The following is an 18,431-nucleotide window of genomic DNA, read 5'->3' on the forward strand; positions in this document are numbered from 1 at the left end:
GGCCAGGGCTGAGTCTCCTATATGCGGGGAGAGCTTTGCCCCAGTTCTCTCACGAGACTGAAGGCCAAGGCACTGGGGCTAGCTTCTTTCTGTGTCCTCAGAGCCTGACATGTGTAAGGGGCTTAACAAATGCTTATGTGTGTAAGAACGTTTACAGCAGCATTGTTTCTAACAGCAAAAAAGTGAAAACAAAGGGGTAAATGCGGGGAAATGGGTAAGTGAAATAGGGGTACCCCCAGGTTAGTTTTTAAAATCATGTTCTTGAAAATGTGTGGATATGGGAAAATGCTAACAACAAATTAAACGGCAAAGGTTACTAAAACTAAACAATATAAATATGATCTCAACTTTTTAAAGTGTATGGAAAAAAAGATGCATTGAAAAAAAGATTGGAAGGAAATACATTAAACATTAACTGTGGTTTTCTGTAGGCAGTTAGATTATGGATAATTAAGTTTCCAAATTTTCTTTAATGGGGATGGATTATTTTTACAATCACAACATAAGAAGTCACTTTTTAAAGATGAAGGAGCAGTAACTGAGGCCCGTGGAGATGGCAGGCCTCCCAGGTGAGCAACACTCCGGGCCTTGAGGAACAAGCAGGAAACTTCATCTGCTCCTAGAGAACAGCAGCACGAGCTCCTACTCTGGGTGAACTGTGCAAGCCCTGCTCAGCACTGCGCCCTCAGTGCGCAGTGAGAAGGAAGCAAAGTCCCCTCAGTCTGCAACCCTCCAACGGCTTCCTACTGTGCCCTGAATAAATTCAAACTCCTTGCATGGCCTGCAAGGCTCTCCATGGTCAGGCCCATGCCCATGTTCCATCCACGCCCCCTGCCCCTAATGAGATCCCAGCAAGCTCTCTCTGGGGCCCTGGAACACACTGCAGTTTCTCACCTCAGGGCCTTTGCACTTGCTGGTCTCTCTGCTCTCCAATTTTTACCAGACTGCCTGCTTCTTGTCAACGAGATCAAGGCATGTGTGAGCTCCTCAGAGCTGCTGTTCCTGGCACCCAATCTAAGGCAGCCCTCCCCAGCCCACCTCCCTCATATGGGCCTGTTTTATTTTCTCCATAGCACTTTTCTGACATCTTAATGATCTGTTTATCGCCTTGTTCTCCCCTCGCTCCACGGGAACGCGGCTTACTCATCCACATTGGTATCTCCAGTAAACAGGTGCACCCAAAGCACTTGGTAAAAGAACGAGCTGAGAGCCCGCTCGGCCTCGGCCTCACCGGAGGGAGTAAGCTTAGGGTTACTTGGGGCACCTCCTCCGGGAAACTTTCTCTGATCAGCGCCGGGCACAGCCCTGTTCCCGGAGCCTGGGGCTTCCTCCCTCACTCTTGGGATGGCTCGGGCCGGTTGCCCCTTCCGTTGCCCCCGGCCCCGACTCGGGGTCGTCCCCGGCCCTGGAGGCACGGGGTGGGCGGGCACTTACGCAGTAAGCTCCGTCACCCCGCGGGCCACGGTCGCAGGCCCGGCCTCTCAGGCGCCGAGGCGAGGGCGCAGCGTCCGGGAGGGCTTCCTGGAAGCGGCGGCCTGTGCAACGGCGGGCGAGATCTAGAGGCTGCTGGAGGCTGGCTGAGGGGCGGCGACGCCCGGCCGGCCGCACGCTGGCGGGGGCCCGAGGTCCGCTCTTATGCGGTAACAATATTGGCAGCTGTCACCCGGCGGCCGCCGGCCCTGCGCCCCTTCCTCCGGCCCGCGCCCCGGCCCGCAGACCCGGCGAGCCGGAGGAAGCGACGAGGCCCGCCCGCCCGCGCTTACCGTCTCCGATGCCGACTCCCCAGCGCCCAGCGACATGGCGGTGGCGCTGCCCGGCCGCCCCTCGGCGCCGCGGGCGAGGCTGTCGAGCTCCGGGGCTCCGCAGGCCTCCCGGCCGCCCGCCGCCTCCGGGAAGGCCCGCGCGCCGGCCGCGACCCCGCTGCCATAGCAACCGCGCCGGCCCGCCCCCCCCCACCCCCGAGCCCCGGATGTGGCGGACGCCCGGTGAGCCGGGCCGACCTTGCGCCTGTGCTGCGACACCCGCGGGCCGACCGGCAGCGCGCCCGGAGGTGCGGGAGGAGCTGAAACAGCGCAGCAGCCGCGGAGTGGGCCGCGCTCAACCGTTTACAGAGGGCGTCCAGGCCCTTCTCTCGTACACGCTCCACGACGAGCCTGTGAGCTAGTCACCAGAGCAGGACGTTAACAAGTATTTATTAGGTTAACGTTGAAAGGGACAAGGGGCTTGTGCAGTGTCACAGGCTGCTAGTACTGGACGCCTGGCATTCAGAAAATTATCCTCCCTGATCTCTATCCTAGGCTTTAGGGCTCGGATCTAACAACGGGACAGCAAAAAATAATGAGTGCCCCGCACTCAGTGCATGTCATGAAGATCTTCAGGCGCCCTGGGCTTCAAAGTTCATTTAAATTATTGCTCTTTCTCCTCATACAGGTCTCCAAGGGCATCTACTCTGTCCCCTAACCCTGCTTCATTTTTCCAGCCACCTGACATTTATCATCTATGAGAACATTCCATGTCTAGAATGTAAGCTCCCTGGGGCGGGGGCTTTGTTTTGTCCACGGCTGTACCTCCGTCCCTTGGAGCAGGGTCTGGCACACAGCAGGTGCTCAGTCAGTAGCTGTTGGGTATCTAGCGAGTCATGCAACTTCTCTGTGCCTGTTTCCTCAGATATAAAGTGGAGAAACGGGTTATTGTGAGGATCAAGTGAGTCAATATCTGTAAAGTGCTTAGTACAGTCGCCCCTTCCAGAGTGAGTGTAATGTGACAGTGTTATTATGACTACGTGGTGACTGAATGAATGAGTCCTCTCATCCGTGTAGCCTGGTGTAGTAGAAGGAATGCCTAGCAGGTTATTAGTGTTCTAGTTCCACCTCCAACACCTACTACGGGGTCCATGGCCCTCTTTCCATCAGGTTCCTCATCAGTACAAAATGGGCTGAGGTGCCCAGGGGTGGTTTCCCAGGCTGTCTCCCTACGAGCAGGGAAAACTGAGCTGGTTAGTGGTCAGGAGCCCAGCTTTTATAGTCTGGCCAGCAGGGTGGTTTATAAAAGGCAAATCTTACCAGGCCACTCATCTGCTTAACAACTTCCATTTTCTTCCTCGGGTTATTGTCCACACCGCAGATGAGGGCTTTCAATACCACAACTACCTAAGCACCGGTACCTCCTGCTCCTCTCCCGCTCCTGGGGCCCCGAAAACTCTCTGCCCTTCCTGCTTCTGTTGTTTCATTTGCTTTCATTTAACTGTAGAGACAGTACATGTCCACAACCTTGTATCTGCTGTTCTGAATTCTGAAAACCTTTCAAAACTCACTGGCAAAACCTGTTCTGACCTCAACTCATCGGTTGACAAAAATCTGAGGTAAAGTTATTTACAGTGTTTATATTATACATTCCACTTGGAGTGTATATTTCACTGCAGAACTGTTAATGCATTTGAATGTGGCGTGCATCAGCCCCTGCTAGAATTGTAATCCCATATAGAGCATGTATGTACCGTGTAACTTTTCTAAAATCTGAACAATTCTGAACCACTCATCCCCAAAAGTTTCAGGTAAGAAATTATGGACCTGTATAATAAAATATTCAACTGTGGAGCCAGACTGCCTGGGTTCCGTTCCAAGCTGTGCCAGCCCACTAGCTGTGAGACCTTAGGAGTCTGCCTCTCTGCACCTCAATTTCCTCATCTGAAAGGATGGTAACAGAACCCACCTTCATAGAGCTGCTGCAGAATCACCTGAGTTTATATTAAGTGAAGCACTTAGCACAATGCTACTGTAAGATGTTTTCCCCCACAACTGCCCAATCAGGCGAATATTAGTATCCCCATTTTCACAAGGAGGAATCACAATTCAGGGAAGATAACTGTGCAGTTCAAACCTTTTCACCCCAATAGTTCTAAGGGGTGTGTGTTTGTGTGTCTGTGTGTGTGTGTGTATAAGGGAGGCTGGTTGTCCCAAGTAGTTCCCCCATCAAAGTCTGTATTTTTAAAGTTTCCTTTTTATTTTAACACCCATAGGAATCCTCCTTTCCATGTCCTCCTATATACGTGGTGTTTCCCCCAATCTTGCTGAAAAACTGACGGTATAGGAAGATGAGCCTTGTTTTTATCCACTGGTTTTGAGAACCTCCAGCACACAGCTGAAAGCCCCCGAGAACCCAGTTTTTAGGCCAAAGGACGAGAGTTTAGCACAAGTGATGAAGGCGCCTCGTTGCAGCACGAGCTTCCCACCCGCCCTGACATGTGATCCCTGGCGGCGGGGCCACGCCCCTTCCGGGAGTAGCCCCACCCCGTCCTCCGGAAGCCCCGCCTTCCGGGCGCAGTGTGTGCCGGACGCTTGGGCACGTACCACTGAGCGACCCAGTGGGGGTGATGGCTTGGGGCGACCGATTTGGCGCCGGCCTGTCCCCAGTGCCTCTCAGTTTGAGCTCGTTCCCCAAGTCTTGGCACTCTGGGCTCTCAGAGTGGCCGCTAGGGGAGCTTTCACCTTTCCCCAAGCCATCCCCGTCCTCGCCCCCTCCGGACCCGGAGGTGGCGCGGTCGGGGCGGGGCCTCGGCGACGGACGGGCGCGGAGTGGGTGAGGAGCGTGCTGGGTAGGGTCGCGGTCGCTGTGGCTGACCCCGTGCAGTCGGGGCTTGGGACCTAGGACGGGCGGGGTCGGGAAGCATCCTGGGGCCAGCTCGCATGGGCTGGGTTCTGGCCCGACTGCGGCCGCCGGCCCGCGCCCCGTCCGGACCCTCCGGGCGGCCCCGACCCGCGGCGGGGTCCACAGGGAGGGCTCCTTCCGCAGAGACCTAGCCTCGCCCAGGAGGGACAGACGGATGCCCTAGGCCAGGCAGACCCACTCCTGACCCCGACAGACAGAGTCACCGCCCCCCCGCGAGAGCCCTCCCTGACCACCGGACCGACGGACTTCCCTGTCCCCTCCCAGGCTGGACACGTTGGTGCACACCCCGGCCCGGGAGGGACCGATAGTGGACAGAGCGCCTTCCCCTCCGCGCACACTGCTAGCTGCAGAGTTGTCAGATGCAGACGCACTGACCCCAGGAGGGACAGAACAGACAGACACTTCCAACCTGGACTGAGACGCTCTTCCTCTGTGCGCGTGGCTGGCCCCAGAACGCGCACACACCCCTGACTGTGGCCCCGCAGCCTAGGTGAGCATCATGCTGTTCCCCTCCCACCAGGGTTCAAGGTTGGCAGACTTTGAGTTCCTGAGGCCTGATGGTTTACACCAGACTTCTTTCCAACCAGGGTGGCCAGGACTTGGCCCTGCTTGCTCTTGACTGCCTCCAGCCCCAACCTAGCTGAGGCTTTGCATCCATCCTGGCAGCTTGGAGTTTCCCTCTGAGGATTGTGATCTTCCAGCTGCCTGGCCTGAGGTGGAAGTTCTGGGGCCTGAGCAAGCATGGGGGCTGCCTGTGAGTAGGGCAGGTGGGGTCTGGCCCTGACGTTTCTTTTGTAGGGATCTCCGGCCTCATCATGGACCCGGAGTGCTCCCGGCTTCTCCCAGCTCTCTGTTCTGTTCTGGCGGACCCTAGGCAGCCCGTGGCAGATGACACCTGTTTGGAGAAGCTGCTGGACTGGTTTAAGACGATAAGTGAAGCAGGTAAGGGTGAGGGTGCTCCTGTTGACTGTTTCCCCAGAGGCCAGAGGGTACACGGGGCTCCCTGTCCTAGGGAAGGAGCGTCCGTCTGGTGTCCTTCCTTCACATCCGAAAGGTTCAACCTGGCTAATTGGTGACACATCACACTGAAGCCTGAGGGAATGACCAGGAGAGTTTGAGGTTGAAGTTCTTAGCTGATTCCAGCCTGATTCAGGCCTCCCGTTGGTCGGTTCATGCTAGATGGCTGCAAAAGGCACGGACAAACTTATTTTGTTGTTCTCGTTGTGTTTTTTTGTTTGTTTTAAGAAATTAGCTTTTCCTTCTGATTATGAAAGTAATACGTAGTCTTTAAATAGAACTTGAACAACACAGAGGAGTAAAGAGGAAAATTAAACCACCATCAACGTTTTTATTTCCTTCTGACCTTTTTCCCTAACATATCATAAAGCTGTATTTTTCTCATGAAAATGAGGTCACACCATAAATACATTTTGGTGTCTTGCTTTTGCTCTCTTACCATTCTAGTGGGTGTTTTCCCCATGGAACACGTTGATTTTATTGACTGTATGTCACTTGCTGTATGAATGGACCATAATTTATACAGTCACTCCACTATTGTGGGGTGTTTACATATGTTCCTAATGTTCTATTATTATAAATGACGCCATAATGGCTTTCCTTGTACATAAGTCTTCTCATGTAAATGTTTGTCCTCTTGGCTGATAATTGCCTTAGGATAGATGCCATGTTGTTAATTTCTGCTGTTTGTTGTTTACTTTGGTTTACCCTATTCTTTTACTTGCTTTTGAGTTGAATATTTCAGTCTTTCTCTTTTTTCTAAAATATGCATTGACAGCTATACATTTCTTTGAAAGTGTTGCTTTAGCTACACCCTGCAAGTTTTACTGTGCAGTATTTTTATTGTAACTTAGTTCAGATATTTCATGCTTTTCATTATGATTTTTTTTCACCCACAAATTATTTAAAAGGTTATCTTTTAGATTTACAGTATGGAGTTTTTTTCAGTCTTTTTATTATTGGTTTTTAATTTATTTCGTTGGAATTAGAAAACGTCTGTATTTTGATTCTTTTATATCTTGAGGCTTTTATTGCAGCATAGTACACAGACAAATTTTGCAAATGTTCTATAGATTTTGCTATATGGTATTGTTTTTTGGTGTTTGTAGGCTCCTCAAGGGTGGCCTAGTTCGTAGTCAAATTTTAACAATTATTTTTGAACAGCTTTGTTTGCGATATAATTAACATACCATGGAACTGACCCACTTAAAGTGTATAATTCAGTGGTTTTTAGTAAATTCGAAGGGTTGTACAACCATCGCCACAATGTAATTTTGCAGCATTTTCATCCCCTCGAAAGAAGCCTGGTGCCCATTAGCAGTTAATCTCTGTTCCCTCCTCCCCCAGCGTGTACTCAGTTTTCCTCGGTGTTCTACGTGATGGAAGGAACGTGGCTCTACACTAGTTCTTTAGTTAAAGTTTATGTTGTTCAAGCCTGCCGTGTTTTTGCTCATTTGTTTGCTTAATTGTTTCTGAGAGATGTGTGAAAATCTTACACTACGATTGTGGAGGCAACAATTTTTCTTTGAAATTCTGTATTTTTTTTTCTTCATATACTTTGAGTTTGGGTTAGGTGTGTGCAGGCTTAGACTCATGTCTTCTGGGATTTTCTCTTTGAACAGTGACTTTCTCCCTAAAGCACTGCTAATGCTCTTGGTTGTCAAGTCGGTTTTGTCTGATATCACTCTTGCTGCTGCAGCTTTTCTAAAATGAGAATTTGCCCGCTACCCTCTCAGCCCGTTACTCTCGGCCTTTCTGTGTTGTCATACGTCATCGCGTCTTATAAACAGACTGTTGCCTGCCTTTGGTTCTTAATTTAATTTGAGCATCGCTTTCTTTTAACAGACCATTTAATCTCTTTCATTTGTGAGCTGTTACCTGTGAATCTGTTTTCACCCCATTCTTTTGTATTTTTTAAATTTCCCATGTCTTGTCTTTGCTCCTTTTTCCTCCTTTTCTGCCCTCCATTGGGTTGATAAAGCTTTTGTTTTTCTAATCTTCCTTCTGGTTTTGAAGTTATGCATCCCACTTAACGTCCTTTAGTGGTTCCCCTTACATGCAAACTGGATAAAGTTGACGTTCGTTCAAATCTCTATCCTCTGTTCCGACAACCTGAGAATCTTTGAGCCCTTTAACTCCAGCCCAGCACAGTGTTCTGGGTTATTGCATCTGGTATTTTGATTCAATCTTGTTTTAAAACCCTTCACAAGTTATTTATATTTAGTTTTTAAAGTCAGTGCCTGTCTAGATTTTCCCACGTGTTAATGGGCGTCTTTGCCTCTTGCTTCTCTCTTCTTCACGCTCTTCTTTGTCCTTCTTGCTGAGCCCTCTTCTTTGGTAGTTCTTTGAGCGCGGGCCTCTCGACAGGGAACGCTCCCCGCCTTCCCCCATCGGTGCTTCTGAAGGGCAGCGTAGTGGAGTGTAGGCATGTCAGACGCGGGCCTGGGGAGTAAGGCACGTTCCCTTCGTACTTCTTGCCTCAAGTACTCTCAGTTTAAGAAAAAAGTATCCATTTGAGAGGTAAAAATGGTCTTCTGCTTTAATTTGTGTTTCTTTTTTTTGATGGTGAGACAGAGCATCTTTTCGGGTTTGTTGGCCATTTGTATTTCCTGTCCCCATCCTTTCCCTGTCGCGGAAGTGTTGGCCTTCTAGCGTGTCCTCCCTCGTGGAGTTAAAGTTAGGAATCCTTTGTTGCAAATGTTTTCTCCCAGTTAGACACGAAATCTTACAGCTTGAGAGAGCAGGGGTCTGGGAGTTGCCAGAAGAGTGGTTGTTTGGGGGACAGGCGGCGCTCTGCCCCTGGTGACACGCTTCCCGGCTGGGCCTGTCCCCAGGGTCCAGTCTGCTCTTGTTACAGGAGAATCCCTGCCTGGTAGAGCTTCTCTTCCAAGTGCTGAGACCCCAGGACCTGAGCGCCAGAGTCCTCTCCTTCTCGCTCCGCCTTGCAGGGATATTTGCGGCCCAGGAGGACTGCTTCCAGTATCTTGAGGTGAGCCTGGGTCTCCCACCTACGTGACCCGCCGAGAGGCGTGTGGCTTTCTTCTCCTGCAGGTACAGAAAGCAGGGGTGGCTGTCACGATCCCTAAGTCTCCAAAACGTGCCTTGCCCCTGCGTCTGAATTGTGCCACCAGGTTTTAGTCCTGAGTGTAATCCCCCTTTGAAAACCCACTAGAAATGATGATAGGGTGACGGGGTGAACTTTTTGGAATAAGACGGAACTGGGGTTGAATTCAGCTCTGACACTTACCTGCTGGAGGGACTTGCCCGTGTTCCTGAGCCCCCTAAGCCTCGGTTTCTTCCCGTGACAGAGATGAGAATTGTGCTGTCTCATGGGTGTTGTGAGGATTAACTGAGACCCTGGGTCTCGCACTTAGTCCTATTGAATGGGTGAGTGACTGATGAGAATTTCTACTTAGCAGCAAGATGTGGGAGTGTGGAGAGCCCCCTGACCTGTGTGTCTCACAGCCTTGCACACCCCTGGATGGGGACAGCTGATCTTGTTATATGACGCCTGATGCTGGCCTGTCTGGTCCTACCAGTCACAGCGATGGCATTCTGGGCATCTCACAGAGCCTTACCAGGTTGCACACCAGGAGGCACACCCACTTTCTTCGGCCCCCTGTGCTAAGAGCGCCAGGAAAGCCATGCTGTGATGGAGTTCCTTGGACAGAGGACAGTAGTGGGGAGGGACTTGTCCTCCCAGTACTGTTAGGATGCCATTCGTGGCTGCTCCTCAGTTCAGCACTGCAGACTCTAGGGGCCCAACCTAGCGCCAGCTTGCCGTGAGACGGACTTTCCGGGATGTTCCCTGTCACCTCGCTACATTGAAGTGTGTTTTAGGGCATAACTTTGTACTTGCTGTCCTCACGTGCAGTAAGCCACCCTTACCTGTGGTGTTCTCCAGTTTATAAAGCACTTCAGAGTCTGCAAAATCACTTTCGTGTTATCCTAGGAGCTGTGGCCAATAAGCAGATCAGTAGTCTTTATCTCCATTTCCTAGATAAGGAAACAGTGAAGGCTTAATGTAAGCATCCCACAGAACTGGCAGAAGTCACACTGGACCCTAGAAGTCTGACCGTTTGTGATCTGCCCACCACCTGCTTCTCGGGGAGTCAAGTCTCAGTCCCCAGCACATGGCTTTTCCAGCTGTGTTCGTTTCCTGGGTGCTTCTTTGTCCTGTCCCTGCTTGTCCATTTCTCCTCCTCCTTCCCGAGGCCAGCCGTGTCTTTGGAGGCTGGAGAGGCAGGGCTGACGGCCCTTCAGTCTGGTAGGTAGTCCCTGTTTGCCAGGACCAAGGGATGCAGGCCAGGAGCAGGCTCTGAGTTGTGGGGAAAGGTTGCTCTCCTCTCTCGGGGGCCCACAGCACGGGGTTGGCCTCCTGTCCCCTTTTCACCTGCTTCTTCACAGAGTCCCAGGTGGTCTGGCGGCCCTTCGTCAGCCAGCTGCTCAGCACTGGCCCTGTCCGCAGCGCATAGTGTCTGGGCAGGGGATGTGCAGTCTACTCGAGGCGGGGGGCAGAGCCTCTGCACCCTCCCATTGACTGTGAGCTACTCCCGGGGAGGAGCTGTAACTTTGAGGGTGTCCTTCAGTGACGGCAGATCCCATGAAGGGCCTCCCCTGTGACCGCCAGCAGCAGCACCCCCTCGGGCTCCTGGCCATCGTAGAGTAGACTTCGATTCTTGAGTGACTGGAAGTGTGTGTCCGAGGCCCTGTGGTCCCTTATCCTGGAGTCTGAGATGGTTAGAGAGTTCCTGTCCATTAAGAGTGGGGCCGAAGCTGAACAGAATGCCACAGGCCTTGCCCGCATTTCTATCCTGGAGACAGGCGAGGCTCAGAGTGAATAACTACACCAGTGAGGGGCTCGGTTAGTAAGAGGCAGCACCGGCATTTCCCACACACTACGCCGAAACCCAGCGGTGAATAAGAGTCTTAGGCACGTGGCAGGAAATGTAGGACAGTGAGTGATTGCACCGTGGACATCCACAAGCCAAGGGGATTGAGTTGGGGGTTAGCCACTGCCAGCAGGGGGTCAGCTTCCTGGGGGCATTGGGCTCACAGCTGGGCTGTAAAGGGTTTGAACATGGGCGTGGGCGGGGCAGGCCTGACACACCTGGCGTGCTGGGGCATTGGGGGAGGGTGGGTGTCCTGGCAGGCCCACATGCCAAGCTCAGGAGTCCGGTAGGCTGTGGCTGGCACTGGTGGCCACCCTCCACCTCCCAGAAGCACAGCTGCCCAGTGGCTCGGGCTCTTGGTATTGCAGAGCGTGAGAAAGTTCCCCAGCGTGCCTCGAGCAGCCTAAATGACAGAAAAGCCATCTCTGATCTGCCTGTCCCCTGGGAACATGCCCAGGTCACCACTTGCTTCTCTGCCTTCCAGCAGGGGGAGCTGCTGCCCGGGCTCTTTGGGGAGGCGGGACCCGTTGGCCAAGCAGCCTGGACTGCCCCCACCGTGCGTAGCGGCTGGATCCAGGGCCTGCGCTCCCTGGCGCAGCACCCCAGCGCCCTGCACTTCCTGGCTGACTGCGGTGAGTGCCCCTGCCTGCCCCGCTTTCAGTCTGTGGCCTCGCGTGCCTGGTGCTGTGTGGCCCCAGGGAAGTCACTGCACCTTGCTGGGCCCGGTCTTCTCACCTGTGAAAGTGTCTGTGATCTCACAGAGGAGTACAGGGAGTAACCGGAGGGTTACAGGCCCCTCGAGGGTGTTACATGGTCCTTTGGCTTGTAGGTCAGACCCAGCAGCTGGGTGCCTGTGAAACTAATTGGAAAGAATCAAAAGTTTCAAGGGTCTAAAGCCACTCACCCTGTGAAACTCCAGTTCCCGTTCTCTTGCCTCTGAGCAGAGGGGAGGTTGGAGCCTCTAATGGCGCCTCCCACAGTCAGCAGTGTTCAGGCCCTTGCCCTGAGGTTCTGAAGTCCAAGATTGAAGCCGCTCGGTGGTCTTAGCATCCCTGCCGTCTGCCAAGGACTGTGTTCCAGCTGAACCCTGTGTTCTTCTCTCCCTGCCCCGTGTCCCCTCCCCAGGTGCCCTTGACACCGTCTTCTCCCTGCAGGGAGATTCCAGCCTGTTTGTGGCCTCAGCAGCCGGGCAACTCCTGGCGCACATCCTGGGCTTGTCCATGCGAGGCCCGGCCGAGGGACTCCCCAGCCTGCAGGCTCCTGACTGGCCGGCGTGTGCCCAGAAGATTGTGGGTCACCTGGAAGAGTCGCTGCGCTCCACGGCACCCCCGCAGGTCACTCAGGCCCTGAACGTCCTGACCACCACATTCGGGCACTGCCACAGCCCTTGGACACGAGTCCTTTGGGAGCGGCTGAGTCCCCTCGTGGCCTGTCTGCTCGAGGAAGACCCCCTCCCCGCTGCGCACTCGCTCGTGGATCTCCTCCTCAGCGTGGCCCGGTCAGTTCCCCGGGGCGCAGCTGGGGGCGGGCGGGAGTGGGGCGCAGCTGCTGCACCTGGGGCTCCCCGAGAGCGCTCCCTCAACTTGAGGGGGCCCCAGAGGGGGTCTGAAAGCCCGCACACCTGGGCAGGGCCTTCCGTCTGTGCAGGGTGCGCCCCACCCCGCTAAACCCTGTAGGGGCCTTGGTGGCTGGGACAGAGGAGTAGTTTTCTCTTTCTGGGGTCCGTCTCTGCAGGTCTCCTGTGTTGAGTTCTGACTGTGGCCTGTGGGAGACATTAGCACAGACTCTGAGACATCTGAGCCCCACACAAGCAGGGCCTCTGGCTCTGGGGATCCTGAAACTGCAGGACTGGTAAGGACTGGGGTTCATTTTGTGTGAGGCAGGCAGAGAGGTCTCGAGTGTGGCCCTTGTGGTTAGGGAACTTTAGGGAGCTCCCGAAACCAGAGAACAGTCAGAGGCGGTGTCCAGGGTGTGGCTGCATGGGGGTGTGGCCGGGCAGCATCCCATTATCCCAAGGCATTGCTGTGGGCTGTGGCTTCTGCACTCTCTTTAGTGACAGAAGGACTTCTTGGGGCCGGCCCGGTGACGTAGTGGTTAAGTTCGTGTGCTCTGCTTTGGCAGCCCGGGGTTCACAGGTTCAGAGCCCTGGGTGCAGACTGATGCATTGCTCATCAAGCCATGCTGTGGCAGCGTCCCATGTACAAAATAGAGGAAGACTGGCAGGGATGTTAGCCCAGGGCTGATCTTCACCAAAAAAAAAAGAATGACTTCTTCTGAACAGAGCTTTGTAGGCTCCACATTAGATAAAACAGACTTGGAACTGCTCTGCCCAGAGCCGGGCTAGGTTTGTACCCAGGACCCAGTCACTCAGCTGCTCTCTGTCCCCCTTCCTAATGGCCTTAGCTTGTGGATCCTGGACCGCCACTGTGTGCACACCACTGTCGTGGGTACTAGGGGCCATGGGATGGCGGAGAGGGGCCCCTGTAGGCAGGAGCAGCTGGACACTTCCTGCAGGGGGAGGGATGTGCACCATGCTTAGAAGGATGCGGGGTCCAGAGAGGTAGGAAGGATGAGGTAGTCAGTCCAGGGTTCCAGGTTGGCCCAGGTTGGGGGTGGAAGTGGCCTCAGGACCCACTCCCCAGAGGGGGTGGAGGTGCCACATCAGCCCAACTCTGGGCTCCAGGGTCTCTGGATGTTCTGAGAGAGGGAGTGGTCTGAAGGCGGAGAGAAGGATGGGGCAGTCGGCCTGGAAGCTCTAATGTGTTAGCTTAGCCTCCCAGCCCCCTGGGCCCAAGCATGCGGGCAGGACAGGCTTCCAGGACATCCCCCTGCCCCGTGGCTCGGAGCGGACACTGTCCATCGGGGCAGGTCTGGCCAGACCTGGGGGCTGCTCCTGGGGCCTGGGGAGGCGCTTTCTAGCAGCTACCGTGGAGTTGCATGCCAGTGGCCTGCAGTACCTGCAGGGGAGCTGTTTCTCAAGGGGTGTCCAGACCGCAGCACCGCCCCTTTGCCCAGACTTGCTGGGGACGTTAGGAGGGCAGCCAGCTTACCTCGGGGTCGTGGAGCATGCTCACTGTGTCCTCTGTCCTCAGTCCACAGGCACTGAGGGCCCAGGCGTTTGGTGTCCTCCTCCAGCCCCTGGCCTGTGTCCTGAAAGCTGCCGATCAGGCCCCCGGCCCCCCAGGTATGCTGCTTGGGCAGGCACAGGCGGGCAGGACTCTGGGGTCCTGAGCATATCCTTGGGGTCAGGGCAGGCTGATGGGCAGCCCGGCTTGCTGCCCCCAACTAAGAGTGAAGGTGGCGTGGGGGCCGGCCCCATGGCGTAGTGGTTAAGTGTGTGCACTCCACTGCTGGGGGCCCAGGTTCAGATCCCGGGCATGCACCGACGCACCGCCTGTCAGGCCATGCTATGGTGGCATCCCACATAAAGTGGAGGAAGATGGGCATGGATGTTGGCTCAGGGCCAGTCTTCTATAGCAAAAAAAAAAAAAAAAAAAGATTGGCATGGATGTTAGCTCAGGGCTGATCTTCCTCACACACACAAAAAAAAGAGCGAAGGTGGTGGGGCGTAGGCTGTCGTCCCAGGAGTGACTTTGCCACTCACGTCTTGACGTCCCCACCCCAGAGTTAATTGGGCAGCGTCGCCCCCAGTGGGCATCATGGTGGCCCCTGAAGCAGCTGGCTTCTCGTCCCCCACCCTAGGCCTTGGCAGTCAGTGGTGACCGTGGGCTTAGGCCATGTGGTACCTGGGCCTGGCGCTTGTCCTCCCAGACCCGTCTGGATCCTGGGAGGGGCGAGTGCGTTTCCTCCTCTGTGACTCGTCGTGCTTCAGCTGCACAATGGGTGGAGGACTAGAGAACAGAACCCAGGTGTGCCACGTGGCTGGCGGATGCCCTGTGTCTAGCAGAGTGCTGAGCGTCCTGTCCAGTGGGAACCGGCCCAGGAATGAACGGGCTGCAGGGAGAGCTGGGACTCGATTGCTCGAGAGCCCGGCGCACACGTTCAGACCCCAACTCCGGCTGTCTGGACATCTCCCTGGATGAGCCACCTGCTCGGAACCTCCGGTCCTGGTCTCTAACATGGGGTGGTGACCAGTGGTGGCCACACAGGAGGTGCCTGTTAACCGAGAGCTGTTTCTGGTTTGGCCTCCAGGCTTGCTGGAGGGGATCACGGGCGACTCGGTGACAGTGGACACGCTCCTCTCCTCCAAGTCAGCCTGTGCGGGTCTCCTGTGCCGGACCCTGGCCCACCTAGAGTTGCTGCAGCCGCTGGTAGGTGTGGCCCTGGCCCGCGTCCTCACTGGCAGTGGGACTCGAGGCCTGTGCTGACCCTCCCTCCTCCCCCTAGCCCCAGCGTCCCTCGCCCTGGCCCCAGGCGCCCCTTTTGGGGGCTGCGGTGACGATACTGCGGTTCTGCAATGGCTCAGCAGCCCCGGCCTCCAACGTGGGGGGCCGCCTCTGTGCCCTCCTGGCGGGCTGTGTCCGGGTCCAGCGAGCAGCCCTCGATTTCCTGGGGACGCTGTCTCAGGAGACAGGTGAGTGAGGATGCTTTCTCGCACAGCTCGGTGTTGGGCAAGCCCCCCAGCCACATTCCCTGCTGCTCAGAGATGTCCCAGGACTGCTAGTCCCTGCACGTCTTCTCTGGGGGCATTCGGCTGACCCCTGGGTTCTGTCCCCTGCTTTCCTCCTGTGCTGGGGAGGCCCTGGGGGCGGGAGGTTGGGGTGTTTCACCCATCCACGTCTGTCTCAGGCCCCCAGGAGTTGGTGACGCAGGTCTTTTCTGTCCTCCTGGAGCACCTCAGGAGCCCCGACTCCAGCGCCACGGTACGGGCACGGGGGGTGGGGTACGGGGCAGAGGCAGAGGGACCCCCTGTAGGCCTCTCAGAAAGGGGCTTTCACTGGGGCTAGAGTCGCTTTGTAAAGTGGGTTTCGAGGGGCAGGAGGCCACACGGGTGAAGACCGCGAACCGGGGTGCCGGGCCATGGACAGCAGGAGAGGTTCTCGACAAGGGAAGTGAGCTGGAGCCCCGGGCCCTGCACTGGGGGTCCCAACCCTGATGGACATCTCCTGCAGACGGAGCCGTTCTCACGCCTGCGGCTGAGCCGGTTCTGGCGGGGGCAGAGTTAGCATCCCCGGGCAGACCATGGGGGATTTGGGTAAAAGCCCTGGCGGGTTCCTGTGGCTTTAAGGAAAAGGTGCCATGGATAGTTTTTCGTGTCTTGGAGCAGAAATTCCATTTCCCCAGTAGTGGGGGATCCTGACGAGAGCTGCGTTCTCCTCTCTCTCTCTCATGTCTGGGGTGCCCGTTTTGCTGCTTCCTGATGCTTCTGCCTTGTAAAAATGAAGCCGAGCATTCCCTTCTCCCTGCACCCTGTCCCCATCTCGTGCCCCAGGACGGGGACGGGAGCACGGGGAGGCAGACTGGGGGGAGTGGGCCGGCTCCCCCATCGTGGCCCTGCAGCCTCGCTTTGCCCACTGCAGGTTCTGAAGAAGGCCTTCCAGGCCACGCTCCGATGGCTCCTGAGCTCCCCCAAGACCCCTGGCTGCTGCGATTTGGACCCCCACACCCAGCTGTTCCTCAGAGGTAATTGTGGCCCCTCCCAGGGGTAAACTGAGGGAGTCACTGGAGGAGGCAGCTGGGTGCTGGGCGGAAAGGCTCAGGTGGCCCCAAGGCAGAGCGGGCACGACCCTGGCCACTCTGAGCCACTCCTCCCTCTCCAGAGCTGCTCCCTGTGCTGCAGAAGCGCCTGTGCAGCCCTTGCTGGGAGGTCAGGGACTCAGGCCTTGAGTTCCTGACCCAAGTGACCAGACACTGGGGAGGTGAGTGAAGGGCGGGGGGCGGGGGGCCCGCCTGTGGGAGGGCAGTCCCAACCTTGACATACCCATCACCTCTTACTGGCTTTTGGGAACCTGGACCACCTAGGCTGCCCTCAGGGAAGCCAGCGGGGAGGCTGCAGGCTCAGCCCTTGCTCACAGCTGGTTGTGGCCCCTTGTACCCCCAGGGCAGGCCGGCTTCAGACATGTGCTCCTCACTTCAGAAGTACCTGAGCTCGCCGAGCAGCTCCTGCGAGACCCTGAGAGTTACGTCCGTGCGAGCGCAGTGACAGCCATGGGGCAGCTGTCTAGCCAGGGCCTGCACGCCACCACCGCCAGCCCTGAGCACCCAGGGGGCCAGCAGGTAGGAGGTGGTGGGTCCCTTGCCACACAGCCCATGCCCCACAGCCGTCTGTCTGTGTGTAACTGTCTGGTGCCCACAGGGTGAGCAAGTCGGCCACCCGGGCATGAGTGATCTGGGGCCAGGGATCTGTCAGGTACATCCTCTGAATCTCTGGCTCAACTCGCAGCACCCCTGTCTCTTGGAACATGGTCAACCGCATTGAATAGAAGAGCAGACAGAGGGCCCAGTGGCCCGTCGCCTGAAGGAGGCAGAGCAGACTTAGTCCAGACCTGCCTGGCGGGGTTCCCCTCCGTGGTCTGTGCCTGTCAGGAGCCCCGGCCCCCCAGCCCCTCCAACTCTCCTTTCACTGTCTTCCAGAAGAGCCTGCTCGTGGAGCTTCTGCGCATCCTCTCCGAAGACTCAGAGGGCTTCCCCCGGAGAGCTGTCATGCAGGTCTTCACCCAGTGGCTGAGGGACGGCCATGCTGACGTGACTGAGGACACGGAGCGGTTTGTGGCCAGGGTGCTCCAGGCGGCAAGCCGGGACCTGGACTGGGAGGTCCGGGCCCAGGGCCTTGAGCTTGCGCTGGTGTTCCTGGCGCAGACGCTGGGCCAGCCTGGCTCCCACTGCCCCTACGCTGTGGCTCCGCCCCAGGCGACCCTGCACAGCCCGCCGGCCCAGGCCCTGCAGGTGCTCTGCCGAGTGCGGCTCTTTGAGTTCGCCTTCCGCGCTTTGTTTGACTGTGACCGCCCCGTGGCCCAGAAGTCCTGTGACCTCCTCCTCTTCCTGAGGGCCAGGACTGTTCCCCACAGCGGCCCGCAGGAGGCAGGGGGCAGCCCCGATGTGGTCTCTGTGGAGGCTGCCCTGCAGAGGTGGCGGGCGGGTGAGCAGGGCCCACCCCTGGGGGACCTGGAGCCTGAGACCGTGCTGGCCGTGCTGAGGTCCATGGACCTGGAGGGCCTGCGGGGTGCGCTGGCCGAGAGCAGTGACCATGTGGAGGAGAGCCCTCAGTCGCTCCTGCAGGACGTGCTGGCCGCCGTGGGCGTCCTGGGGGAGAACCAGGCGGACTGCTACTGAGGCAGCCCCATGGAGACCTCCCCACTCTCCTGCTGCTGCGCCGCGTCCGTTCCTCGGGCCCCTGCCGTCCCAAGGGCTCCAGCCTGGCCTGGCTGCACAAGGGACCCTCAGGGAAGCTGGGACCAGGTAAGACCAGCAAGATCAAAGAGTCCCACGTTTTGATGTGTTATTAAAGAAGTGGCTTATTTTCTACTCAAAATAAATGGCATTTGACAGTGCCGCAGAGTCAGGCTGTGTCCTCAGACTGCCTGGGGGTAGGCGCCAGGCCTGGTGGGGGTTTGGAGAAGCATCTGAGGAGGGATCCCTCTGCAGGACAGCCACCTGCTTCGTGGGTATGTGTGGGGGGAAGGGGTCTCCACTTGGACCCCGCTGTGCCCCAGCAACGCCCAGGGGTCAGAGAACAAATAGTTGAGGCTGGAGAGTGTCTGGCTTTGGACCCTGGCCCCTCACAATCGTGACCCAGGTCTGACCAAGGCCAGGTTTCCAGCCCTGAACCCCCAGGATCACCCCGAGCTTGTAGCAGTTCAAAGCCCACCGTCTCAACTGACCAGGCAGGTAGAGCTGTTGGTGGTAACATCAGGGAGCTGAGATCCAGGCCAGTCCCCAGGGGCCCAGGCAGCT

General features: G+C 56.5%; 2 protein-coding genes across 8 annotated transcripts in view; one reads left to right on the plus strand and one right to left on the minus strand.

The window, feature by feature from the left end:
* The window catches only part of IQCE (IQ motif containing E), a 56,493-nt gene extending 54,622 nt beyond the window's left edge, over positions 1 to 1,871 (minus strand). For all 3 annotated transcript variants that reach the window (XM_087417482.1, XM_087417483.1, XM_087417481.1), the window contains exon 1: positions 1,764 to 1,871. In XM_087417482.1, the coding sequence (XP_087273608.1) occupies positions 1,764 to 1,799 (36 nt within the window). In that variant the 5' untranslated portion in view covers positions 1,800 to 1,871. The remainder of the gene's footprint in view (positions 1 to 1,763) is intronic.
* Positions 1,872 to 4,617: 2,746 nt separating this feature from the next.
* BRAT1 (BRCA1 associated ATM activator 1) lies at positions 4,618 to 18,028 on the plus strand. Of its 5 annotated transcripts, none has more exons than XM_087417487.1 (14): positions 4,618 to 5,158; positions 5,256 to 5,610; positions 8,520 to 8,674; positions 11,065 to 11,209; positions 11,703 to 12,075; positions 12,312 to 12,428; positions 13,670 to 13,761; positions 14,730 to 14,848; positions 14,925 to 15,111; positions 15,327 to 15,400; positions 16,058 to 16,160; positions 16,298 to 16,396; positions 16,579 to 16,754; positions 17,115 to 18,028. In XM_087417487.1, the coding sequence occupies exons 2-14, from the start codon at positions 5,484 to 5,486 to the stop codon at positions 17,808 to 17,810; spliced, it is 2,463 nt and encodes an 820-aa protein (XP_087273613.1). In that variant the 5' UTR covers positions 4,618 to 5,158; positions 5,256 to 5,483; the 3' UTR covers positions 17,811 to 18,028. The 5 variants fall into 5 exon arrangements, with proteins under 5 accessions (XP_087273613.1, XP_087273611.1, XP_087273612.1 ...); XM_087417485.1 differs by having other exon boundaries at positions 4,619 to 5,158; positions 11,062 to 11,209; XM_087417486.1 differs by having other exon boundaries at positions 4,619 to 5,158; positions 17,112 to 18,028.
* The last annotated feature ends 403 nt before the right edge of the window (positions 18,029 to 18,431 follow it).

Source organism: Ceratotherium simum, chromosome 26 (genome assembly GCF_057802395.1).
Source record: "Ceratotherium simum simum isolate JZ-2026a chromosome 26, ASM5780239v1, whole genome shotgun sequence".
Lineage (NCBI taxonomy): Eukaryota > Metazoa > Chordata > Mammalia > Perissodactyla > Rhinocerotidae > Ceratotherium > Ceratotherium simum.

Excerpts from the sequence above, each read along its gene's own strand:
- BRAT1 (XM_087417484.1), top strand. The coding sequence starts at position 5,484 with ATGGACCCGGAGTGCTCCCGGCTTCTCCCAGCTCTCTGTTCTGTTCTG. Across the intron at positions 13,762-14,729 it reads TCAGGCCCCCGGCCCCCCAG|GCTTGCTGGAGGGGATCACG; the intron begins GTATGCTGCTTG and ends TTTGGCCTCCAG. Across the intron at positions 16,397-16,578 it reads AGTGACCAGACACTGGGGAG|GGCAGGCCGGCTTCAGACAT; the intron begins GTGAGTGAAGGG and ends TTGTACCCCCAG.